General features: G+C 39.7%; 1 protein-coding gene across 1 annotated transcript in view; it reads left to right on the top strand.

Moving 5' to 3' along the window:
* Positions 1-27,109, top strand: part of LOC126349891 (mutS protein homolog 4-like) — a 259,596-nt gene that overhangs the window by 176,177 nt on the left and 56,310 nt on the right. The window contains exons 11-13 of the mRNA XM_050002468.1: positions 3,186-3,405; positions 3,491-3,592; positions 25,093-25,206. Coding sequence (XP_049858425.1) covers positions 3,186-3,405; positions 3,491-3,592; positions 25,093-25,206 — 436 coding nt within the window. The remainder of the gene's footprint in view (positions 1-3,185; positions 3,406-3,490; positions 3,593-25,092; positions 25,207-27,109) is intronic.

Genomic DNA, 27,109 nt, shown 5'->3' on the forward strand with positions numbered 1-27,109 from the left:
TTTTAATGCAGAAGACTGTACATATTGCTGAAAATTAGAACACTGTCAGCTATCCAATGATTGTAATCTCTGCTGTATCATTCTATTTACTGTTGTGGCTATGTTTGCCGTGAAAGGGAGTTTATTGTGTGCAGTTATCACCAGTGGGATATTCAAGAGCACTTGTGGTAAATATCTGACAGTCATCAGTCTGGCAACAATTGACTAAAATATTTGAGCATAGTTGGGTCGGGACCATTAGTTCCCGAGAGTTGCCTCTCAAATTGCCCAATTTAACATCACTGTTCTTTTTGTGGGCTTTTCTGAAGGACACATTTTACCAGGCCTGATTCAACATCATGGAAAGCTGGTTGCAAGAATTTTTGAGATTGCAGATTCATGATATGTCAGTAATATTTTAGGAGGTATTTTAAACATTGCTTCGCTAGTGTCCACTTTGTAGTGATGTTGGAGGTAGAAATTTTGAAATTTTCTGTGAACAAACTGATCTGAGAAAAAAATGTTTGTTGTATTTTTTATCCTTTTCTTATCTTACTGTTACTTGTCTACATGTTAGAATAAAAGTCCATTCTCAGTACCTATGCATTAGAAAAAATTAAAATACACTCCTGGAAACTGAAATAAGAACACCGTGAATTCATTGTCCCAGGAAGGGGAAACTTTATTGACACATTCCTGGGGTCAGATACATCACATGATCACACTGACAGAACCACAGGCAAATAGACACAGGCAACAGAGCATGCACAATGTCGGCACTAGTACAGTGTATATCCACCTTTCGCAGCAATGCAGGCTGCTATTCTCCCATGGAGACGATCGTAGAGATGCTGGATGTAGTCCTGTGGAACAGCTTGCCATGCCATTTCCACCTGGCGCCTCAGTTGGACCAGCGTTCGTGCTGGACGTGCAGACCGCGTGAGACGACGCTTCATCCAGTCCCAAACATGCTCAATGGGGGACAGATCCGGAGATCTTGCTGGCCAAGGTAGTTGACTTACACCTTCTAGAGCATTAGAGCATATTGGGTGGCACAGGATACATGCGGACGTGCATTGTCCTGTTGGAACAGCAAGTTCCGTTGCCGGTCTAGGAACGGTAGAATGATGAGTTCGATGACGGTTTGGATGTACCGTGCACTATTCAGTGTCCCCTCGACGATCACCAGAGGTGTACGGCCAGTGTAGGAGATCACTCCCCACACCATGATACCGGGTGTTGGCCCTGTGTGCCTCGGTTGTATGCAGTCCTGATTGTGGCGCTCACCTGCATGGCGCCAAACACGCATACGACCATCATTGGCACCAAGGCAGAAGCGACTCTCATCGCTGAAGACGACACGTCTCCATTCGTCCCTCCATTCACGCCTGTCGCGACGCCACTGGAGGCGGGCTGTATGATGTTGGGGCGTGAGCGGAAGACGGCCTAACGGTGTGCGGGACCGTAGCCCAGCTTCATGGAGAAGGTTGCGAATGGTCCTCGCCGATACCCCAGGAGCAACAGTGTCCTTAATTTCCTGGGAAGTGGGGGTGCGGTCCCCTACGGCACTGCGTAGGATCCTACGGTCTTGGCGTGCATCCATGCGTCGCTGCGGTCCGGTCCCATGTTGACGGGCACGTGCACCTTCCGCCGACCACTGGTGACAACATCGATGTACTGTGGAGACCTCACGCCCCACGTGTTGAGCAATTCGGCGGTACGTCCACCCGGCCTCCCGCATGCCCACTATACGCCCTCGCTCAAAGTCCGTCAACTGCACATACGGTTCACGTCCACGCTGTCGCGGCACGCTACCAGTGTTAAAGACTGCAATGGAGCTCCGTATGCCACGGCAAACTGGCTGACACTGACGGCGGCGGTGCACAAATGCTGCGCAGCTAGCGCCATTCGACGGCCAACACCACGGTTCCTGGTGTGTCCGCTGTGCCGTGCGTGTGATCATTGCTTGTACAGCCCTCTCGCAGTGCCCGGAGCAAGTATGGTGGGTCTGACACACCGGTGTCAATGTGTTCTTTTTTCCATTTCCAGGAGTGTATATAGTCTTTAGGTTTCATTATTAACAACACTGCATTTATGTCTTATGTCAGCTACCCTTCTTCATGTTGTTTCTGAAGCACTTCTTATTAACATAACAAATTAATGAATTTATTGTACCCTTAGCTTAGCTGCTTAAATGGTCAAGCTTTACCCAGTGAACATCATGATTACATTTCATCTACTGCAACCAGCTTTGGTTAAGAATAAAAAGGTTGCCTAGCCTTGGCTGCTCAGGTTAAGCAATTAATTTGAGTAATTAACCAATATCTGTGGCCTTTAACATACGAGATGCCAGATGGGACAAGTTAGGATAAATGCCACTCTTCAGAATGTTTATTGCTGATTGGCTGTCCTTTGAAGGTCATAGTTCCACAAAGATGCATTTGTGACCTAAGTTACCTCTAAAATTTTGCTTGATGCAATATGTCCTGTTGCCTTCAATTTTTCTCCCTGCTCTCTGTTAGTTGTACAACACCAAATAAAATGCTAATTGTGTCATTGTTGAGTGCCCTAAAATTCCTGAAAAATAAAAAGTTAAGTACTAAACTAAGAGGGTAATCCCCAAAGTAAGGTCTCCTATTTTCTTTATAAGTGCAGAACTCTGTTTGTGTGGCAGTTGGTCACACTGTTATGAAGAGCGCTTCATGCGCTTGTGTAAACGTGCACGATGTGCGCACTGAGGCACTCAGTCTTGACTTGTCAGCCATTGAGAATGGAGCTCCCATTGGATGTTATCACCAAGTGCGAATGCCGGGCAGTTATTCGGTTTTTCAACACAAAAGGCACTGTGATGATTGAAATCCATCGCCGATTGATGTAAGTGTATGGTGAGTCATGCATGGGTGTCAAAAATGTTCGTGAGTGGTGTAGAGAGTTTGCAGCTGGTCGGACTAGCTAAATGTTCAAGCTGTAAACTGATGTAAATAAACAGGTACTTATAAAAAAAAATAGGAGGTTTTACATTTCTTATACAAAGACTGATATATATTATAACTCTTTACATTGACTTGAAATATGTTCTTAGTCATTTTTAACATGTGTAATGGTCTTACAATGACTTAATAAACTATTCTAGTCCATAAGTATAATCGCCAGCTCATTGTATTTAATATTAAAATTATTGTCCTGCTGTTATTTTTATGTTTTAGAGTGATTCTTGATCTACTAAATGAAATTCGGGAAGAAGTTGGATGTCTTTATAAATTATGTGAAAAAATTTCTGAACTTGACATGCTCACATCATTTGCTAAACTAAGTGCTCTGCCAAGTTACATTTGTCCGCAGTTTGGAGATAGATTAGATGTCAAGAGCTCAAGACATCCTATATTGGATTTCATTAATCCAACTGAGCCAGTCCCTAATGACATTGTAAGATTAATTTTTCTCAGTTTCCCATGTTATAACGATGAAGTGGTATGACAATGTAAACAGTTTCTTACTTTCTAATTTACAGTTTGCCACAGCAGATAAAAATTTTCAAATTGTAACTGGACCAAATATGAGTGGAAAAACCATTTATCTTCGACAGATTGTTTTACTGCAAATAATGGCGCAGGTAATGAACCACATTTTCTTGCAGTGACAAAGGATAATTACAAGAGTTATAAAATAAGATTAACATAGCTTCATGTTGTACTATGAGATGTTAACTTTTTTTAAGTTTCTGTGCCTAGCAGCAGTGAAAATGGAAAAAGATTGAGTAGGTTCAAGAGCAGTCTCAATCACTTGAAACAAAAACAAAAAACACTCCTTGTGTATTGGGGAGACATTCTTATTCTGAGGGAAAATTATTGCAAAGATATAGCAAACCAAAACACTTAGAAAATCTAATCAAGGGGGTCCTCACTGTACAAGAATAATCAGAGATTGGCAATAAAAAGGACTCCCCTGTTAAACAGAGTTTAATTTCAATTCAATGTCTTTTGTTCTCATATTTGCTACAAGCTATTTTCTGATGTTTTACTCTTATTTTTCACTGCATTGAATACTTCTTCATTTTCTATTGTCATAAAATCTGTTCCATTTTCTTCTTATCTGTTTTTGGTCAGCACAATGAGTTTACATGGCAGCATTCAATTTTTGTTATTCCAAATACTTCATAGACTTTGCTTGTTACTCAAGTATTTTAAGCTGAATACTCTGTGCCTCCTGGAAGTTATTATTGTGAACTGTTTGTACACATTGTTGACAAAAAAGAACCATAATTCACTGACTCATCTCTTGATGAAACATCTTTGCTCCAAATCCAATGAACAAGAAATCATAGAATTTTAGACTGGCTGAAGTTCGTTCCACCACACCTGACAGACAGAGTGCAAATCATAGAGGTCACAAAACCTCAAATAAGGCCAAAATTCCAGTTAGACTCTATCAGAATCATATTATATTAATATAAGAATTCCTCTCTTAGCATTTGAGGACCAGAACTAGTCATGGTCATCATTAGCGAGCTTGCAGTAGTGTTAATCATGCAGAAAAATTCTCTTAGCTCATGACAGCAGTGCTATAGTCAGTAAGAAAACAAGGAAACTCATTGCACATAAGACAAATGAAACCCTCAAGGAAGCTATTAACGTTGATCAATTTGCTGTAAAATAATATTGAAAACAAAGAAAACAAATGACTGAATTTTAATTTGAGTAGGGACAAATGACTATTATATTAAATGTAAACTGCATAACAAATAAAAAATTTCTAGGAATTAATTATCATTCTCAGTAAAAATAGTGTGAAAATACAAAAATATTTGCTAACAGAATGCCATGAGCATGTTATGCCCTTGATGTCTTATCATCAGTGTGTAATAGGCAGTGTCTTTTAGTTACATACGAGCTGTGATTGGAAAGTTTTAAGAATGGGCTAGTAATTGTACAATGGTGGTACTTACATGCTACTGGGATGCATGTCCTTCAAAATAGCCCCCTTCTGACTGAAAACACCGACTCCAACAGTGTTTCCACTTTTGGAAACATTCCTGGAAATTTTTTTGCTGAAGTGTGTTAAGGATGCTCTCTGTATTTGCCTTGATGTCTTCAGTTGAGTCAAATTGCTTCCCTTTCAGTGAAAATTTCAGTTAAGGAAACATGTAGAAGTCCACAGGAGGCCAAATCAGGGGAATATGGCAGTTGTGGAAGCACAGGAATTTTGAATTTGGTCAAAAATTCAATGATGAAGAAGGCACAATGAGCCAGAGCATTGTCACAATATAGCACCCAACTCCTGTCTTTCCACAATGCAGGCCTTTTCTTCTGCACCTTTTTGTGCAAATGCTCGATACATTTGTAGTATTCCTGTTTAATTGTCTGTCATCCAGGGGTAAATTCATGATGCACAATAGTGGTAGAATCAAAAAAAAAAAAAAAACCACCAATGTTGTCTTCATTTTCGACCGACTTTGCCATGCTTTTTTCGGTCGTGGTGAACCTAGTGTCTTCCACTGCGGAGACTGCACTTTTGTTTCAGGATCATACCCCTATACCCATGATTTGTCACCTGTAATTACCCTATTTAACAAATCTGGGTCATTTTTAGTTCGATTAATCAGTTCTTTGCACACTTCAAGTCGGTATTGTCACTGGACGCATGACAACAGTTTGGGAATGAATTTTACGGACACTCAAAGCATATTCAGATATTCAGTTAAAATTGACTGAACTGCATAGAAACTTAAGTTCATCAGCCATCTCCCTAATTGTAAATCTACGATCAGAGTGGACTAAGTCGCAAACTTTCACATTTTCATTCGTTTTGAGGTGGAAGGACGGCCAGACCATGGTTCATCTTCTAATGATTCACGGCAATTTTTAAATCTGTTGAACCAGCTAAAAACATTTGACTGGCTCATACAATTATCTCCAAAAGCTATTTATAATAGTTTGTAAGTTTGAGAAGCTAATTTCCCGGTTTTAAAACAAAATTTCTCACAAACTCATTGCTCCATTTTTACATCCATTTTCATGCAGACAGAATCCAGCAACAAGTCCTAACAGAGCCGCACTCAACCAGCTGCCACAATGAACTGAATAAAGGAAATGCAGTTTCCTGTTTGAGGGCATTCAAGGACAAAGCAATGACTCACTCCCCACCCTCCGTGTACCTGAGTGCCAAACCAGTAAGCATTGGCACATCCATTCTTAAAACTTTCCAATCACACCTTGTACTACTTATGCCTACACTCAGTTGTTAGATATGTAATTTTTTGCAGAATAATGCACAAAATATGAATACAGTTTTCAAACTACAGGAAAGGGCCATGAGATTAATAGCCAAAGACAGCAATAAGGCTCATTGTACAGAACTATTCAAAACACTGGAGATTTAGGTAAACCATTTGAGTACATTTGCCAGTCAGTTATGCACATAAAAAATAATCTGTCTCCCTGACCATGGAACAAAATCTAGGCAGAACTTATATTTAACAGGAAAGAATAAACATGAATGTCAGAACAACTCTTTTATACAAGAGAATAAAGTGGCACAATAAATTACCAAAGAATGAGCAGGGGTTTTGTAGAAAATGTACACCAGTAAATAATTATAGCACTAAACCATATCTGTCATTTTACATCAAGCTTTTGCACTGTAATGATTTTTACCCTTATTTCAAAAACCATGCTCCAAACCCCTGCAAGAGATAATACTGACACTGTATCCTCTTTCTAATTTCAATATCTTAATCATTATGGATGGATGTTGACTCAGTTTTTCAGGCAAGCAATTGAGAAGTTACAATATACATAATGGCAACCAAACATTGCCATCATGGTCCTGATGTCAGCTGATAAGTGTTAGCAGTGTTCGATTAGGAAATAATGTGTATATATTAACTGCACACTTTTACTTGGTCCTGAACGGAGAATGCAGGGAGTGGAACCTTGCGATCAGCTCATAGCACATTGGCTCCTCAGACAGCCCCACCTCACCTTACTGGAGCACGCAGATTACAGCTTATAAAAGAAACAAATGTGTAAGAGATTAATGTGTCACATAAGTGACAAAAATTGATGGCCAGTTGGTAGGAGGACCAGGTGCAACCTCTCTGCTCATGTCTCAATATGGTTCAAATGGCTCTGAGCACTATGGGACTTAACATCTGAGGTCATCAGTCCTCGTTCAGTTTGGAGCACTTGTCACTTAGAACATCAGATAACATGTCTTTAATTTTACTAATGTGATACCAAAAAATCACAAAGCTGACTGTGACTTTCATGCTGTTGAAATCTCTCACTGAGAATGCATATTATAAGAGGTAATCAAAAAGATTCCATTTGAAAGCAGTAAAGCCCAGGACGTTTATGTCAATCAGGCAAAATCATCGTGAGCATTGAGGCAATCACCCCACCAATGCATCAGGCTGAAGATAACCATTTATTAAAATACCACATTCTGCTGTGTGAAGGGGTCTGTAACTGTCTGCTGCACACTCTTGTACAAGAGGAAGCACTGACCTTCAAAGCCTTTTTATGGGACTGGAGGTGTGGTAACCATATGGGGAGAGATCAAGACTATAGGGTGAGTGCTTGAGTTTCTCCGACTTGAATTGTTGTAACTTCTGTGTTAAGATATTTGTGATATGCGGAGATGCATTATCAAGACACAACAACACCCCCTGTCACAGTTGTTCCAGACATTTCATCTTAATTCCACAATGGCATTTTTGACAGACGTGCTGTCCCATACACATTCTTCATCCTCTGGTGGATGTCTACCAGTGTTTGTCCTTTGGCGGCGATGAAAAGAATAACAGCCTGTTGGTGCTGCTTGTATGTGTGTGGTAATAACTTTCCCATAGTTCATGTCTTTACATTTACCACATGCACGTTGGAAAGACACCCTTGCCTAAATGTCAGTGCTTATATACCTGCAATGGAGTCATACTGTGTTGCATATACATTGCAGCAGCACCCTAAAATAGAAACTTTTTGATTGCCCCTTATGGAACATCGAGTGGTAGCGGCTTCGGTCAAGAATACCATCATAACGATCGCGAGAGCGGTGTGCTGACCCCATGCCCCTCCTATCCGCATCCTCCTCTGAGGATGACACGGCAGCCGGATGGTCCTGGTAGGCCACTCGTGGCCTGAAGACAGAGTCCCTCCCTCCTCCTTATGGAACATCCAATACTTTAAAGTGAAATTCTGTTTTGAACTGCATTTCTGGATATTTAGATTACTCCTCCTCTACCTTGTATAGGAACTGTTTCTTCTTCTGCCTATTTTATATTTGCATTGTATCACCTACGGTCAAATTTTCTATACGGAGTTGGGTTGTCAGTTCCTTTGCGTGTATTGCATAATCTTGGAATCTGAGGTCCTCTCAGTAGTATGTAAAATAGTCTATTGTCTTTTCGAGTAAGTCAATAGCTTTTGATATATCTGTAGTAATACTTGTTGTTTTTGCTGACAACATTAATGTGGAATAATATGTCATGCCATATCACCACTAAACAAAGGAACATAAAATCAAAGATAAGGTTTGCTAATTTGCCAGCCTCGTGTACAACTATTCTGTCCACATTTTTACCTTAACTTGTTTCAACTGGTGCATCATAATCCTCTCCCATTTTGTACATGAGAGAGTGACTGCATCAATCCTACTTTGCTATCAGGTTATACTTAATGGCTTCAATGTTAGGGAAGATATTGAGCATTGAAAACTTTTCAGTGTCATGTAGAAACAGAAAAGAAATCATAATTTATTTTCACCACACAGAAGTGCATATTCTAATACCTTTGCAGCGTGATTCTATTGCTTATGGCTTCAACACAGAGGTAGAAATTACAGTATGGAAAACTTAAAAGAAGTTACAGACAAAATATATAAAGTTAATTTAGAGGGACATGGCAAGAAGAAGAGCAATACAGATGGTATTATAATGGCAGGGAGTGGGGGATAAAGGATGTATGCACATTACCACATGTAATCACTGTTTAATCAGAATGTGTGAATTCAAAAGGCTAGAGCACATTTTACTTATTCTTTATTTCTTAATTACAAACTGCTTTTCTCAGTGATACTACTATAGGTGATTTTAGATAACTGTGTTAGAACTATTAGACCATCGTAAGCTGACCTTTATCTTTATTTCTTTCTTCATAGCAGCCTCCAGGCTGACATAGGTATATTTCAACTTTTGTGCAGCCACATGATAGAAACCTATGTGGCAACACACTACTTGCAGGCCACACTCAGGGTGACCAGCTCCAATGCTTCATTTGTCATTTATTTCACAGTATCATAAATAATTTCCAATAGGACACTAGATTTTTATTTATGATTTGTATTTCCAGTATATTCTCACACATCTTCATTTATGCAAAACTTTCATTGTCTTTTCTAACTCATCCTTTTGTAGCTGCATTAAAATTTAAGGTTTTACCACCCTCAGAAACCTGCTCTCCTGGGTGCTGGCAAAGTCCACTGCCCCCCCCCCCCCCCCCCAGAGCTGGCCCTAGTCTTGTGATAGCACATATAGCCTTAATTTATTACAAAGTTTTACTATAAATTTTTTCCCTGTCTGCTGTTCTACCAAATAATAATGTGTGGAAATGCTAATGGGAAAAAATACAATTCTTGTAGATAAGATATACAATATGAAAGTGATCTGTGGATTTACTTTCAAGTGTTGTTCATACACTCATGGAGGATAATGAAACAAACAACAAAAATAATTATTTGTATCTACAGCCAAGACAAAAGAATTTTTTTTTTTTTTTAACGAGCTTAATCCTCTCTTACATTTACTTAAGAAACAGTAGAAGTTGATGCCAGAATTTAGTGAACAACATAAAATTAGACAATGGAAAGTCTGGATTGAAATATCAACAATATTATGAAACGGATAGACTGCTACTCACTGTAAAGATGACATGTTGAGCTGCGGACAGGCACAATGAAACCCAGTCTTCTTTCCCACAGACTCCTGATGCTGTTGCTGGCAGCATTCTCCTGCCACCTAGCCCCTACACAATCCACAAGGCAGTGCTGAGTCCTCCCCCCCCCCCCCCCTTCCCCACACACACACCAAACCTTCTATCCTTCTCCCTTTCCTGCCTCACTCCAGATTGCTGCTCCCACTCAATGTGATATAATTGTATTCTGTCCACAGCAACTGGAGATAGCACTCATGTGTGTGAGGTAAGGTTTTGGCTGAAAGTTCAATATGTGCCTGTCTGCAACTCAACATGTCATCTTTACCGTGAGTAGCCGTCTATCCTTTTCATAATATTGTCAACATTAAATTAGCATTGAAAATGAAAAAAATGACCAACACTATCAAATTACAGTTTCCATACAAGCTAGAAAGAGTCATTACTTTGAGTATACACAAAGCATAATGCTGAAATACATAGCTAGTAAAAGATACCTAGGTGGACAAACTGGGATCCATGGAAATAGCAGTGGAAGCAGTAAATCAAGCATGTTGAAATCATCGCTCCCAAAGCTTGCTTGATGATGGCAACCTGTTCAGCAATTGAAATATTATACCATGATCCTCTTACCTGAGAACTCTGCATACTTGATTTTACTATTAGTCACAAACACTATTAGGGCATGAATATGAATGATAAAATTCAATTACCTTGCTTTTGCAAGATGTCTAGTTATCTGATACACAAAATTTCTTCATTGCTCAGTCTGTAAGAGGCATCTGCAATGTAAGCTGTTCTGTATTTTGCACAAGTATGCTGGAGCCAAAAGTGAAAAGTTATGCCAAAACTAGGATTTAAACCTGTATTTCCAAGTTGCTTTTTCTGCATACATAATGAAAGAAGTAAAGGTAATAACCCACCATACATTTGACATGATGAGAGACCAATAGGTGCATAAATAAGATTGAAAACATTTGTAAGCTTCAAGACAATGCCCTTCTTCAGATCTAGGTAGTACAGACATAACATACACTTATTGTTGTCCTGGCCAACTGTATTGTACTTCCTGTACTGGAGGCAGTGCCAATACAATGTGTGTATATTCTGTACTGGTTATCTTTGAAGAAGGGCATTGCCCAAATGCTTAGCAACATTTTCAGATTTGCTTATGTTCCTAATGGCCACACAATGCCTCAACTGTATAGTGAGTTCTTACCTTCACTCCTTCCATTAAGTGTATTCCACCAAGGACTTCCCATTACCAAAGTAACTTTTTTATCATCTTTCAAATACCATTAGTTGATTTTAACTTTTTATCCGTTGGTCACACAATAATTATGCATAAAATGTAAATTTTATAGCTTTTGAATGATCATTTAATATATTTAGTACATAATTTGTTTGCACACCCCTCCAAAACTGCACCAGATGACACCAGTTAGCTGACAATGACACAACAGTTGGTCAGTACCATTAGCCTTCTGAGGTCTGTTAGGACAGAGGAAATCATTTATTTAGGTCAAGATCAGGAACATATTTTGTATACCTACATTTTTATTCTGCAAATCACAGTGAAGCGCATTGACGAGAATACTGTTCATTGTACCACTTAATATGGCTTCTTCCCTTTCCATTCGCATTTGGAGAATAATTTCTTGAATGCCTCAGTGTGCACTGTAGTTAGCCTGATGTTTTCATGGCCCATAAGGAAGTGATATGTAGGAGTGCTTTTTTCCAGAGGACAGTTGGCACCTATCTTCAGTTGTCTGCCAGTTAGTTTTTTCAGCAGTTCTGAGATGCTCTCCCATGGGTCAGTCCAACCTTTGACCATACACATTCTCCTTCTTAACATGTTTAATTTTCTTTTGCAATGTAGCAGAATAGAACAGTATGAAACTGTTATATTATTTGAGATATGTGCGTGAACAACATACTGTTGGAAAGAGCAAACTCTTGAGTTTTACATGGTTCCTACTAGGTGGCAGCAGTGTGCACCCACTTCAGTTCTCGTAAAAATGGTGTCGGGACAATAGAAAACAGCTTGTGTTCTTCGTTTTGTGCATTGCAGGTCAGTAAAACTGTTCAGGGTGTCTTCTGTACTAGGTATGGTGTGGATCCTCCTACAGCATTAGATGGTGGCATGTACAGTTGAAAGAAACAGGTTGTTTGTGTAAAGGCAAATCAGCGGACTGTCCCCGAGTATCTGACACAGATGTCGAATGCATCTGCAGTCCCCAGAAATCCATTCGCTGCGCAACTTGACTGCTCAGCATGCCTCCGTTATCCATATAGCATGTGTTGTGTCAACGTTTACACATGAAACCATACAAAATTCAGCTACTGCCAGCTCTTCATCAAGATGACAAACAACAACGTAGTTCTGTAATTTCGTTCTTGGCAAGATGGAGGGTGACAGTTTTCTTCCACACTTAGTGTTTTCATTTAAATGGAAAGGTGAACCATCATAATGTGAGGCTATAGGCTATGGAACAACCACATCACGTTGCACAATATCCAAGGGACTTGAGAAGAGGTGTGTGGCCCATATTTCTTTGGCGAAAACACTGTTCCAGGAAGCACACATCTTCTTTTCCCACAGTTGGACACTGATTCAAAAGACTTCATTTGCCAACAGGATGTGGCACTGCCACACTGGCACCTGGCAATGCAGGAATTTTTAAATCAAAGGATTACTGAATGATGGATCGATCACACTGGACCAAATGATTCAGCCTTACATTACTGGCCCCCAAGGTCACCGGCCTGATAGTATGTGGTTATTGCATGTGACAGTTTATAAAAGACTCTGTTTTATTCGCCCCCATTACCAACAACAATGAATGAATGAATATTACCAACAACAATGCATGAACTGAGACATTGCGTAATAGCAACTGTGGAAACTGTAACTCAAGACATGCTCGCTGCAGTGTGGGAACAATTTGAATACCGCATTGACATATACCGTGCATCTAAAGGAGACCCATATTGAACACCTATGAAAAGGTATGAAAAAAAAACTAAATTCATTGTATATGTTTATTAGTTTCAGAAATATCGACGTGTCAAATCAAATGATTCTTTTTGATACACCCTGTATATTTTGGAGATAATGATACTAGCACGACTTACCAAGAGGGAAAGTGCCGGCAGACAGGCACAATGAACACAACACACACAAACACACACACAGAATTACTAGCTTTCGCAACCGATGGTAGCTTCTTCAGGAAAGAGATGTTACACCGTCCGAGTTATCTGGATACTTCCCACCAACACCAACATATCCGAACTCCGGAGATGGGAACTCGCCCTTCAGTATATCCTCTCTTCTCGATATCCGCCTGAACCTCCGCTAATACCTCACCTGTCTTTCAACAACTTCTTTGCCTCTGTACTTCCGCCTCGACTGACATCTCTGCCCTTACTCTTTGCCTTTAAATATGTCTGCTTGTGTCTGTGTATGTGCGGATGGATATGTGTGTGTGTGCGAGTGTACACCTGTCCTTTTTTCCCCCTAAGGGAAGTCTTTCTGCTCCCGGGATTGGAATGACTCCTTACCCTCTCCCTTAAAACCCACATCCTTTCGTCTTTCCCTCTCCTTCCCTCTTTCCTGAAGAAGCAACCATCGGTTGCGAAAGCTAGTAATTCTGTGTGTGTGTTTGTGTGTGTTGTGTTCATTGTGCCTGTCTGCCGGCGCTTTCCCGCTTGGTAAGTCTTGGAATCCTTGTTTTTAATATATTTTTCCCATGTGGAAGTTTAACTGTGTTCAGTTTAAACAGTTTGTAAAAAGATCCTGTTATTGTTGGATGTTATATAAGGACCAGTGGTGGTAACCATAGGAAATCAGTTTTTTAGCCTAGCGTTACACTAGTGAGATTTTGGTAAAAGTCTTTGTAAAACTAAATTGATGAAATATTAATTCTAGTGTGTTAACTATGTCATTTTAATAATTAGTGTACCATCAAAATTGGAACCGTGGTCTAGGGGTAGTGTTTTTGATTAGTAATCAAAAAATTTGATTAATAATCAGCATTGGTGGCCAAAGACTTCTGGCAATAAGAAGTCATCTTCATTCTGCTAACAGCCTTGTCAAAGAGGGTAGAGAAGCAAACAGAGGTTCAGGGCACTCTCTTGTCCTTGGGGTGGGAAACTGCCCCTAAATGGGAAGAATAAGCAATGATCAATGCCATGAGGATGCAGAAGGCAATGGAAACCACCGTATTAAAGACATCTAAAGTGTATCCACAGGACATGTGGCCTGTAACTGAAAAAGTATCATAATGATCTCTCCACTGGCAAAAGATTTGAGAATAGTCCCCCTTGTGGGTCTCCAGGAGGGGAGGTCACCATGAGGAAAAGACTGAGTAACCAACAAAAGGATAACATTTTACTAGTCCAGGGCCTGGAATGTCAGTAGCTTGAATTGTGGTAGGGAAGCTAGAAAGTCTCAAATGAGAAATGCAAAGGCTCAAGCTAGATATAGTAGGGGAAAGTGAAGTGAATTGTAAAGAAGACAAGGATTTCTGGTCAGATTAGTACGGGGTGATGTCAACCGCAGTAGAAAATGGTATAATGGGAGCAGGGTTCATTATGAATAAGAAGGTAGTTTAGAGAGTGTGTTACTGTGAACAGTTCAGTGATAGCGTTGTTCTTATCAGAATTGACAGCAAACCAACACTGACAATGATAGTTCAGGTATACATGTTGATGTCGCAATCTGAACTTGAGGAGATAGAGAAAGTATATGAGGATATTGAAAGAGTAATACAGTACATAAAGGGAGATGAAAATCTAATAGTCATGGGGGACTGGAAAGCAGTTGTAGGGGAAGGAGTAGAAGAAAAGGTTACAAGAGAATATGGGCTTGAGACAAGGAATGAGAGAGGAGAAAGACTAATTCAGTTCAACTAGTAATAGCAAATACTCTGTTCAAGAATCACAAGAGGATGAAGAATACTTGGAGAAGACTGAGTGATACAGGAAGATTTCAGTTAGATTTCATCATGGTCAGACAGAGATTCCGAAATAAGGTACTGGATTTAAGGCATACTCAGGAGCAGATATAGGCTCAGATGACAATGTATTAGTGATGCACAGTAGGCTGAAGAATCAATATGCAAAAAAGTGGGATATGCAAGTACCAAGGAATGATGAGATACACTTGATGTTCTCTATGGTTATAGACACAGCAATAAGCAATAGTTCAGTAGGCAGTACTGTTGCAGAATAATGGACGTCTCTAAAAAGAGTAACCATGGAAGTTGGAAAGAACAACATAGGACCAAAAAAGGTAACTGCAAAGAAACCATGGGTAACAGAAGAATTACTTCAATTGATCGCCAAAAGAGGGAAAAAATATTCAGGAATACAGAAATACATGTCACTGGTGAGTGAAATAAATAGGAAGTGCAGGGAAGCTAAGATGAAATGGCTGCATGAAAAATGTGAAGAAATGGAAAAAGAAATTATTGTTGGAAGGACTGACTCGCCTTATAGGAAAGTTAAAACAACATTCAGTGAAATTAAAAACAAGGATGGTAACATTAACAGTGCAAAAGGAATTCTGCTGTTAAATGAAGAGGAGACAGCAGCGAAAGAAGAAAGAGTACATTGAAAGCCCCTATGAGGGGGAAGATATTTCTGATGTGATAAAAGAAGAAACAAGAGTCAATTTAGAAAGGACGGATGATCCATCATTAGAATCAGAATTTAAGAGAGCTTTGGAGGACTTAAGATTAAATAAGGCAGAAGGGATAGATAACATTCCACAAGAATTTCTAAAATCAGTGGTGGAAGTGGCAATAAAACAGCTGTTCAAGTTGGTGTGTAGAATGTACAAGTCTGGTGACACTGCATCTGACTTTCAGAAAAATATCATCTATACAATTCCAAAGACTGCAAGAGCTGACAAGTGCAAGAATTATCACACAATCAGCTCAGCAGCTCATGCATCCAAGTTGCTCTTAAGAATGATATACAGGAGAATGGAAAAGAAAATTGAGAATCTGTTAGATTATGATCAGTTTGGCTTCAGGAAAGGTAGAGGCATCAGAGAGGCAATTCTGATGTTGTGGTTGATAATGGAAGTGAGACTAAAGAAAAATCAAAACACGTTCATAAGAATTGTCAATCTAGAAAAGTCGTCTGACAATGTAAAATGGTGCAAGTTGTTTGAAATTCTGAGAAAAATAGGGTTAAGCTGTAGGGAGAGGTGGGGAATATACAATATGTACAAGAGCCAAGAGGGAATAATAAGAGTGGATGACCAAGAACAAAGCACTCATATTACAAAGGGTGTAAGACAGAAATGTCATCTTTCACCCCTTCTGTTCAACCTTTACATCAAGCAATTATGGAAATAGAAGAAAGATTCAGGAGTGGAATTAAAATCCAAGATGAAAGGATATCAATGATATGATTTGTGATGACTTTGCTATCCAGAGTGAAAGTGAAGAGGAATTACATGATCTGCTGAATGGAATGAACGGTCTATTGCGTACAGTGTATGGATTGAGAGTAAATTGAAGAAAGACAAACTAATGAGAAGTAGCAGAAATGAGAACAGTGAGAAACTTAACATCAGGATTGATGGTCAGGAAGTAGATGAAGTTAAGGAATTATGATACCTAGGTACCAAAATAACCAATGATGGACAGAGCAAGTAGGACATCAAAAGCAGACTAGCACTGGCAAAAAGGGCATTCATGGCAAGGGAAGTCTACTTATATCAAACATAGGACTTAATCTGAGGAATAAATTAGAGAGATTTTATGTTAGCAGCACAGCATTCTGTTGTTGTTGTAGTTGTTGTTGTTGTTTTGTCGTCGTCTTCACTCCAAAGACAGGTTTGATGCAGCTCTCCATGCTACTCTATCCTGTGCAAGCTTCTTAATCTCCAACCAACTACTGCAACCTACATCCTTCTGAATCTGTTTAGTGTATTCATCTCTTGGTCTTCCTCTATGATTTTTACCATCCACACTGCCTTCCAATACTAAATTGGTGATCCCTTGATGCCTGCCGCACGGTCTATGGCGCCTCATCACAGTCCGTGTGGCTCGTGCCAAAGGAAGTTCGAGTCCTCCCTCAGGCGTGGCTGTGTGTGTTGTCCCTAGTTAGTTGAAGTTAGATTAAGTAGTGTATAGGCTTAGTGACTGATGGCCTTAGCAGTTTGGTCCCATAAGACCTTAACCCAAATTTCCAATTTTTTTCCTTGATGCATCAGAATGTTTCCTAACAACCAGTCTCTTTTTTTTAGTCAGGTTGTGCCACAATTTCCTCTTCTCCCCAACTCTATTGACTACCTCCCTATTAGTTATGTGATCTACCCATCTAATATTCAGCATTATTCTGTAACACCACATTTCAAAAGCTTCTATTCCCTTCTTGTCTAAACAATTTATCATCAATGTTTCACTTCCATATATGGCTGCACTTCACAGAAATACTTTCAGAAAAGACTTCCTAACACATAAATCTATACTCGATGTTAATAAATTTCTCTTCTTCAGAAACACATCCTTACCATTGCTAATCTACATTTTATATCCTCTCTACTTTGACCATCATTAGTTATTTTGCCCCCCAAATAGCAAAACTCATCTACTACTTTAAGTGTCTCATTTCCTAATCTAATTCCCTCAGCATCACCTAATTTAATTTGACTACATTCCATTATCCTCGTTTTGCTTTTGTTAGTGTCCATCTTATATCCTCCTTTCATGACACTGACCATTCCGTTCAACTGCTCTTCCAGACCCTTTGCTGTCTCTGACAGAATTACAATGTCATCGGTGAACCGCAAAGTTTTTATTTCTTCTCCATGGCTTGTAATTCCTACCGCAAATTTTTCTTTTGTTTCCTTCATTGTTTGCACAATATACAGATAAAAAAAACATTGGAGATAGGCTATAATGCTGTCTTACTCCTTTCCCGCCACTGCTTCCCTTTCGTGTCCCTTGACTCTTATAACTGCCTTCTGGTTTCTATACAAATTGTAAATAGCCTTTCACTCCCTGCATTTTACCCCTGCCACCTTCAGAATTTGAAAGAGAATATTCCAGTCAACATTGTCAAAAGCTCTTGAAGTCTGAGGGTAATTCGCCTGTCTCCTACATCTTCCTCACCAAATGGTAGAGTTTTGCCAGGCTATCAGTAGTTCTAATGGAATGTTGTCTACTCCCAGGGCCTTGATCTGACGTAGGTATTGCAGTGCTCTGTCAAATTCTTCACACAGTGTCATATTTCCCATTTCATCTTCATCTACAACCTCTTTCATTTCCATAATATTTCCCTCAAGTACTTCGCCCTCGTATAGATCCTCTAGATACTACTTCTACCTTTCTGCTTTCCCCTCTTTGCTTAGAACTGGTTTTTCATCTGAGCTCTTGATATTCATACAAGTGGTTCTCTTTTCTCCAAAGGTCTCTTTAATTTTCCTGTAGGCAGATTCTATCTTACACCAAATGATATATGCCTCTAGCCATCCCTGCTTATCCATTTTGCACTTCCTGTCAACCTCATTTTTTGAGACGTTTGTATTCCTTTTTGCCTACTTCATTTACTGCATCTTTATATTTTCTCCTTTCATCAGTTTAATTCAATATCTCTTCTGTTACCCAAGGATTTCTACTAGCTCTCATATTTGTATCTACTTGATCCTCTGCTGACTTCACTATTTCATCTATCAAAGCTATCCATTCTCCTCTACTGTATTTCTTCCCTCTGTCCTTGTCAACTGTTCCTTAATGCTCTGTCTGAAACTCTCTAAAACCTCTGGTTCTTTCAGTTTATCCAGGTTTCATCTCTTTAAATTCCTGCCTTTTTATAGTTTCTTCAGTTTTAATCTGCAGTTCATAACCAATAGATTGTGGGCAGAGTCCACATCTGCCCCTGGAAATGTCTTACAATTTAAAACTTGTCTTACCATTATATGGTTTATTAGGTGGTAGTGAAACATGGACTGTGGGAATACCGGAACAGAAGAGATTTAAAGCATTTGCAATGTAGTGTTATGGATGAATGTTGAAAGTTGGTTGGACTGATAGGGTAAGAAACGAGGAGGTTCTGTGCAGAATTGGAGAGGAAAGGAATATGTGGAAAACACTGACAAGGAGAAGGAACAGGATGATAGGACATCTGTTAAGACATCAAGGAATGACTTCCGTGGTACTAGAGGAAGCTGTAGCTGGCAAAAACTGCTGAGGAAGACAGAGACTGGAATACATCCAGCAAATAATTGAGGACATAGATTGCAAGGGCAACTCTGAGATGAAGAGGTTGGCACAGAAGAGGAATTTGTGGCGGGCTGCATCAAGCCAATAAGAAGACCAATGCCTAAAAGATAATAATAATAATAATAATAATAATAATAATAATACAGAAGCATTGAAACATTATGCTTTAATATGGGCCTCTCTCATTTGAGCAGTAAGCTAGGACTGGTTGAATTAGTGTTTCTTGCCGTAGACTGATTGGGTTTTTCTAAGATCCTACCAATCAATCAAAGTCTACCACATACTTTAGCTGTGACTCATTGTATGTGATCATTCTTTTTCCTGCCTCTATACAGATTGTTACACCCACGTATTTATATGAATTCACTGATACCATTTGCAATTCATCATTGATTGTAGTACTAGTTTCTTCATTTCATGAAGTACACAATTTTCAATTGCTGAACATTTAAAACAAATTTTCATAATTAGCACTGTACTGAAATCTTACCACTTACTGACTGAAAAATCTGAATTTACTATTAATGTCATCTTACAGATCACTAATATACAACATGAACAGCAAGGCTTCAGTTTGCTTTCCTTGGGTATGCCTCAAGCTACCTTTACATCTTAATTTGCTTCTTCATTTAATATAACTCACTGTGTCCTCCCTACCAAGAAATCCTCAATCCAGTTTTAAATTTAGTTTGATACCCCAAATGGAAAAAAACTGAGGATTTATTAGGTGACAATCAGTGTTGCTTTAGGAAAGGTAAAGGCACCAGACAGGCAGTTCTGATATTGCAGTTGATAATGGAAGCAATATTTAAGAAAAATCAAGACATAGTTCAAGGGGATTTGTCAACCTAAAAAAGTGTTCAATAATGTGAGATAGTGTAAATTTTCAAGAATATAGATATCAGTTGTAGGAAAAGATGGCCAAAATGCAGTATGAAGGCAAAAAATAACAATGGAAGACTAAGAATAAAGTGCTCGGATTGGAAAGAGTAAAACACAGTATTATATTCTTTCACTCCTGCTGTTCAATATGTACACCAAAGAAGGAATTATGGAAATAAAAGAGGGGTTCAGAAGTGGGATTAAAATGCAGAGTGAAAGGATATCAATGAAAAGATTCTATGATGACATTGCTGTCCTCAGTGAAAAAGAGAAAGAGCTGCATGATCTTTTGAATGGAATGAACAGTCTAATGAGCACACAGTACAGATTGACAGCAAACCAAGGAAGGATGTGGAGTAGTAGAAAAGAGATTAGTGGTAAACTTAACATCAAAACTGGGGACCACGAAGTAGATAAAGTGAAAGAATTCTGCTACCTTGGAAGCAAAATAACATGACAGAAGAAGCAAGCAGGCCATACAAATCAGATAAACATAGGCAAAGAGAGCATTCTTGTAGAAAATAAATGTACCAGTATCAAACAACAGTGTTAATTTTAGGGAGAAATTTCTGAGAATGTACGTTTGGAGAGCAGAATTATATGGAAGTGAGCAGTGGACTATGAGAAAATTGGAAAAGAGGGAATGTAAGTGTCTGAGATGTAGTACTATAGAAGCATGCTGAAAATTAGTTGGACTCATAAGATAAGAAATGAGGGGTTCTCTGCAGAATCAATGAGGAGTGTAACACATGGAAGACATTGACAAGAAGAAAGAACAGGATAATAAGGGACATATTAAGATGCAAAGGAATAATTTCCATGGTTGTTGACCTGGCTATAGAGGGCAAATACTGTAGGGGAAGACAGAAATTGGAATCTATCTAACAAATAATTGAAGATGTTGTACCCAAATTTTACTCTGAGATGAAGAACTTGGTAAAGGAAGGGAATTCATGACAGGTTGCATCGGCTGCATCAGAAGACAGACGGCAGTACATGGAGAATATAGTTCAGTTCACAATACCTCATTACATTGAGCTCAGAATATTTTCTAAGATTCTAAAACACATACCAGCTCTGCATACTGGCCCTTATGGGCCATTCATTGCCCACATGGCGCTGTGACATCATTTGGATGCAGTATGCAGCTTCCAGAGACATCACTTGGATGCAGTGTGGAGGTGCATGGGGTTAGTACACTTATTGCTTGGCCATTATTAACTTCCTAGACATTGGAGGTGCTATTTCATTCAGGTATAGTAGAATCAGTGTAAGCTGATCCCTGACAGTTGCAGTGGGCTGGATGCGGCAGCTTCGCAAACCTTCCTTGATCAATAACATAAAGCAATTTTGTAAACTCCGTAATGGCAGTGCCCCAGTGTTGTTACATCTCTGTAGGTGGCTACTGAATTTATCTGCAGCCATTCATGCTTTACAGTTGGAAGCTGACAACAGTGCTGTGAGCTGTCTGGGCTCTTCTTATTCTGCCTCAACTGTAACTCTCAGCTAGCATCACAAGCCTGAGTGTACCCCTCACCAGTCCTCCTACCCACAAAAAACCCCTGGCAGCACCATAAATTGAATACATGTCCTCTGATTGCCTAAGGAGAAGGTATGGTCCTTATAAGAGTGCTGAGGCCCCAAACGTGCTGCTCGAAGGATATGGATACACACCCACATATTGACAAACTGAGTACCGTATGTGCACACATCAACCATCCACTGCACTCATTGGTGCTGAAAACAGAGAAATGGAGACTTCAGAAGAAGAGCTAAGGGATGTAGTGCACTTCCTTTCAGTGGAAGGAGTGCAGGGAATGTAAGTTCACCGAAAATTGGCAAAAATGTATGGAGAGCACAATGTGTCCATAATAATTCCAATGCACCATCTGATCTCTGATACTGTGGCTGACAGGTTAATTCACTGTTCTTCAATAATGAGGGCTTCCACATGCTGGACAATGGTTTGAGTAGTGCGGTGTGGCATTCCACATCCATACTTCTTTGAATAGCTTGTGCCACAGCTTGACTTTGGCAATGGATATGCAGTGCTCTTCTTATACATGTGCCATTCATTGCCCACTTTCTGTTCCCTGCATCCTTCTGCTCCCAAGAAATGTGCTACACCACTTTGCTCTACTTTTGAAGCCTCCATTTCATGACTGAGTGCAATGGATGTTTGATGGGTGCATGTGCTTTCCCTATCATCATGTGGGTGTGTGTGAAGGCCCATACCAAAGAAACTGGTACTTCCACGCAGTGCGAACTGCACTTTGAAATTGCCAGTAGAAGAAAAGGAGATGGATGCTGTTGAATTCAGGCGATCACCACAAGATTAGTGAGTGCTCTGCCTGGAGGTAAATAAATGTTACAAAGGATGGGGCTGTTTTTACTTGCACAGCTATTGCTTCCAATGTGGTATGGAGGTAAATCCACTTACTGATGACATCTGTGAGAACCAATGTATAAACTCCTCCAGATGCTCTCTTTGGGACAGTAAGGTACTGGTAGAACACAGGGTAAGCTCAAACAGTTGGAGAATGGTCATCAATGAAGTGTGCTTTTTGGAGAGTTACACAGATTGCAGAACAAGAGGAAATTAGTTGTTGTAGTTCTGGCAGATGTCACCTTCACAGCAGTTCTGTTGAATTATCATGTTGAGGGTGTCCTAGTTAGGCATGAAGAGGCCATGAAGACAAATCATGGCCCAGGATCACTGTCTGTAACCAGTGGGGTTGGAACAACATCAACGAAAATTGACTCAGAGTCCAAAAGAACAATGGGTCTGCCGCCAGTGAGGCCAACAGTGTAGTCTTCTCCCCAGGTCTCTCCTTCTCTTTCAGAGCTTTTGGTGGTCAAAATTCTCATGAGGGCTTATCTGCTGTGGAGGTAGGAAAGGAAGAAGAATAAGCAGCCACAGGACACACCATCCATGGCTCCTTCAGTTGCTGGATAATGTTTGGTCTCTTATCTGTAGATTTCTGGGGAAAGGGTTCCCGAGAGGGAGCCCTGTCACTGGTAGAATGCTGGAGGAGGTTGCAGCTTCTCTAGTTGGATGCATGGAGTGGTTCCTGGAGGTGGTGCTGTAAGAAGTATGAGAGGGGAGGGTCTGTCACTCCCATGGCCAAGTATGCTTGCACACCTGCAGGATGTCAATGTTGAAGAAGTAAATACACCAGGTACTGCTGATAACCTGGTTACTGTAGTGACAGAGGTCAATTCCATTGAGACTAGATACAAACATTTACATTTTTGTTAACTTGAAAATACAAGGGGTGATCTGTGATGTTCATTTACTGGATTTTGTGTTCCTCGAAGAGGGTGGCATACTTTGGGGCTCGGGAGGGTGGTCATTCTAACAATTCATACAGGCATATGGTAGCACCCCTCGTGAATTTTCCTTAAATAGCCAGCCACAATCTCCACAGATTGAGTCATTGTACACATGAAAGCCGTATGCCCAAAGTGCTGGCATGTAAAATGCTGCATCAGAGGTAGGAAATATGACTTCACTTTGCTTCATAACATATGATTTTGACCTTTTCTGGAAGTCAACTCTGTCAAATGTGAGAATTAATGCACTGGTGTCTATCTTGTCTGGTGGTCCTCAACACACAAATTGTATGAAATGGATGCATCACTTCTCAAAGTGTTTGTATAGTTCTTCATCTTCCTGCTGCATTAGATCCTGGTGAAACATTAATCCTTGTATGATGCTGAGGTGCTTACAGTGTGTGATGGTAACAGGTACATTTCCAAACTGTTTACAAGAGAGTGACACCCAGGAGTGGGTAGTATTTACTGTCTTAATTAAAATGTAACCACTTCACAATTTGCTAAAGAAGGGGGTTCACCAAATATGTTTTCAATATACTCCAAAAATATTTGTTTGGCAGAGAGAAGGGGCCTCCAACTGTCTGAAAAAAGCTAGGAGGGAAAGTTCCTAGGGTCATAATGAATGGCAGTGAATCAACAGCTGTATGAAGAGACTACATGGGCCCTCCTTGCTACTAGATGATATCTTGGGTCATTTCATGAGGCAAGTATGTGCCATGATGTCGCACACTCCAAACAAGTGCCCCCCATGTGTGCGACCCAGTCAGATAAAATTCTGTATGACATTTTGTCCAGTGCCCAGTGCCACGTGATAGACAGGCTCCTATTCCTCAGCACACATGGTAAGGTGACAACTCAGGCATCAATAGTGGTCAGGGGCTACCACCATATAGGTACTTTATGATCCCTTCATGTGGGCTGGCTATGATGCTGTGTATTGGGAAACCTTCCTTGCACAGCCCACACAATCTGTAAAAAAAGTTTGAAAAAGACTGAGCTCAAACCCTTGTGTGTTGACCAAACATAAGTTAACTGAAAGATATGGTGTAAAATAAAGGGAACAAAATGGAAGAGTCAGAATCAGTATCCTATGAGTAAGCTATGTTGTAGCAGGTTAGAGAAAGTTGGAGAAAAGATATGAGCAGAAAGTAAAATTGCAGCACAGAAAGGAAGAAATACTGCAGTGGCATACACCCTGCATTTGCCACACACATACTCACAAAAGAGTTGTGAGCCTCCAGGGATGTGTGCATTTGTGGTATGCCACATGAGAAAGTATGTTCTTAATTCTGATTAACTGTTTTGTTCTCTAAAATTGCCTCATACAAACTGAAATGCCAGTTAATTTAGTAATACTTGAAACTTCTATACTTTCAAGAATATTTTGGAGTAATGTATTGTACTTCCACACCAATGTTTTTAAATTATTCAGTTCTGTCCCCCCCCCCCCCCCCACCCTCAGATCTCATTTCCTCCTCATCGTGCTCTCTTTTGTGTTCCTTCTTTTTTCCTGTTTACAATCTGCTTCCTTTTGTGGTACATTGTTTAGTGTACTTGGATTCTGTTTGTCTCATTGTTCAGTTTCGGCAGGGTCTTTATGTATTTACTATTTGTTTCTTGAAATGAATAGATAAAATCTATTACAATACTTCTTAGTTTAAAGACTTTGTTATTTTATATTTTAATCACTGTATTACTGTGGTTATCATGCACTTTTTATATTTCAGATAGGTTGCTATGTTCCGGCTGCAAATGCAATGTTTCGAATTGCTGACAGAATTTATGCCAGAATAGGATTTGATGATAGCATTGAGTGCAATGCTTCCACTTTTGTTCTTGAGGTACGTCTGTTTCAGTTGATATGAAATTGCCAATTTTATATCTTCTACATTATTTTTGAAGAAAAATTTGATTTATGGGTTTGTAGCTGGTAAAACATTTTTTAAAGTAGATATTCTATGGCTAGATTTTATTGTTATGTATATTATTTATTTGTATTTCATTATTTGTGAATAGTTTTAGGGTCACAATCCCATTCTTAAGTGATTATTCTTGTATTCACCCGAACTGTCAATCTGGAAACTGGCATCATCAGTGGTCACAGTTAGACTAAACTTAAACAGAAATGTGGTACCAGTATACAGTGACCAAAGATTATACAGTCCTGCCACACATACAATGTTTTGATTTTCAGGTAGAATTTATTCAATAATAGGACTTAATGATACTACTGAGTGCAATGCTTCCATTTTTGTCCTTTGGGTAGGTCTGGTTTAATTTATACACATTTGATCAGTTTATACCAGTTCCAAAGCAATTTTAGTGTAATTTTGACTAGTAATGATGTCAAGTTCCAGTTTGACAGCAGCTTGGCTGATAACAAGATTGAGCACTTGAAAATGAGGCTTCAACACCAAAATTAGTTTCAAAGGATGAAGTATTTGTGGTGTCACCCCAGACATCACACTTGCTAGGTGGTAGCCTTTAAATCAGCTGCGGTCCGGTAGTAGACGTTGGACGCGCGTGTCGCCACTATCAGTGATTGCAGACCGAGCGCCGCCACACGGCAGGTCTAGAGAGACTTCCTAGCACTCGCCCCAGTTGTACAGCCGACTTTGCTAGTGATGGTTCACTGACAAAATACGCTCTCATTTACCGAGACGATAGTTACCGTAGCCTTCAGCTACGTTATTTGCTATGACCTAGCAAGGCGCCATATTCAGTTACCATTGATATTGTGAATCATGTACTATCACGAGCGATGTTTTTCATTAATGGATTAAAGTTAAGTATTCCACCAGCTACGTCCGTTTTTCTCAATTCTAATTCCCTTGTCATGTTCCAGACCTCACACCAGCCTGCGTGGACTAAAACGCGTGCATTTCGGCCTCCTTTAGTAACACAGTGTTGGCTCTCCTGCCAACCACAACAGTATTCATGTATAAAATTAAAAAGAAACTATAAAATGTAGCTGTTAAGTAAACTAAAGTTCTGAATTCTGGTCCTAAATGGGACAATTGGGCCTGGTAACTTGCCATGTCATTCTCTGCCAATGGAGCCATTGGATGCAGTATTAGTGGGGCAAGTAGTCAGTATGCCACTCTTCTGTTTGTTGTCAGGCTTCTTGATCTTGAAACCACTACTGATTGGTCTAGTAACTCCTCAGTTGGCCTCATGGGGCTAAGAACACCCTGTACCAGTCCTCCTACCAAAGAAAAAATCCCTGGTGGTACTGGGAATCAAACCTGGGTCCTCTGCATGGCAGGCAACCATGCTGACCACTCAGCTATGGAGGTAGACTAAATGTAGCTGTAGAACTTCAATTCAAAAACTGTTCTCTAGAGTAGATTTATAGTGCATTATTTATGACTATCTCTTTTGTCAATAGAAAAACACGCAGCATAAAGAAAGTGGGGTAATTGTGAATCAAATAATTTTGATCTGCTTTTTCCTCCTAAATTCCTGTTCTTATTTGGGTTGCTACCACAATCATATGTTATCATTTAGTTCATGTTACTACTATATAGGCAATTTCCATTTTATTAGATGCCACAAGAGTGGGAGAAGGAAGGGCTAAAACAGAAGAGAAAATTAGGTGTATAAATTTACCTTTTCCAGTTTTCAGGCATTTTGTGAGATTAGTTTGTAGACAGAAGCAAAGCTATACAACAAAATAAGACAATGAAATGATTTTTTGAATGAGTCAAGCAATAAAACAGGTCAAAGATACCAAGGTTGTGTAGA

The sequence above is a fragment of the Schistocerca gregaria genome, chromosome 1, assembly GCF_023897955.1.
Source record: "Schistocerca gregaria isolate iqSchGreg1 chromosome 1, iqSchGreg1.2, whole genome shotgun sequence".
Taxonomy (NCBI): domain Eukaryota; kingdom Metazoa; phylum Arthropoda; class Insecta; order Orthoptera; family Acrididae; genus Schistocerca; species Schistocerca gregaria.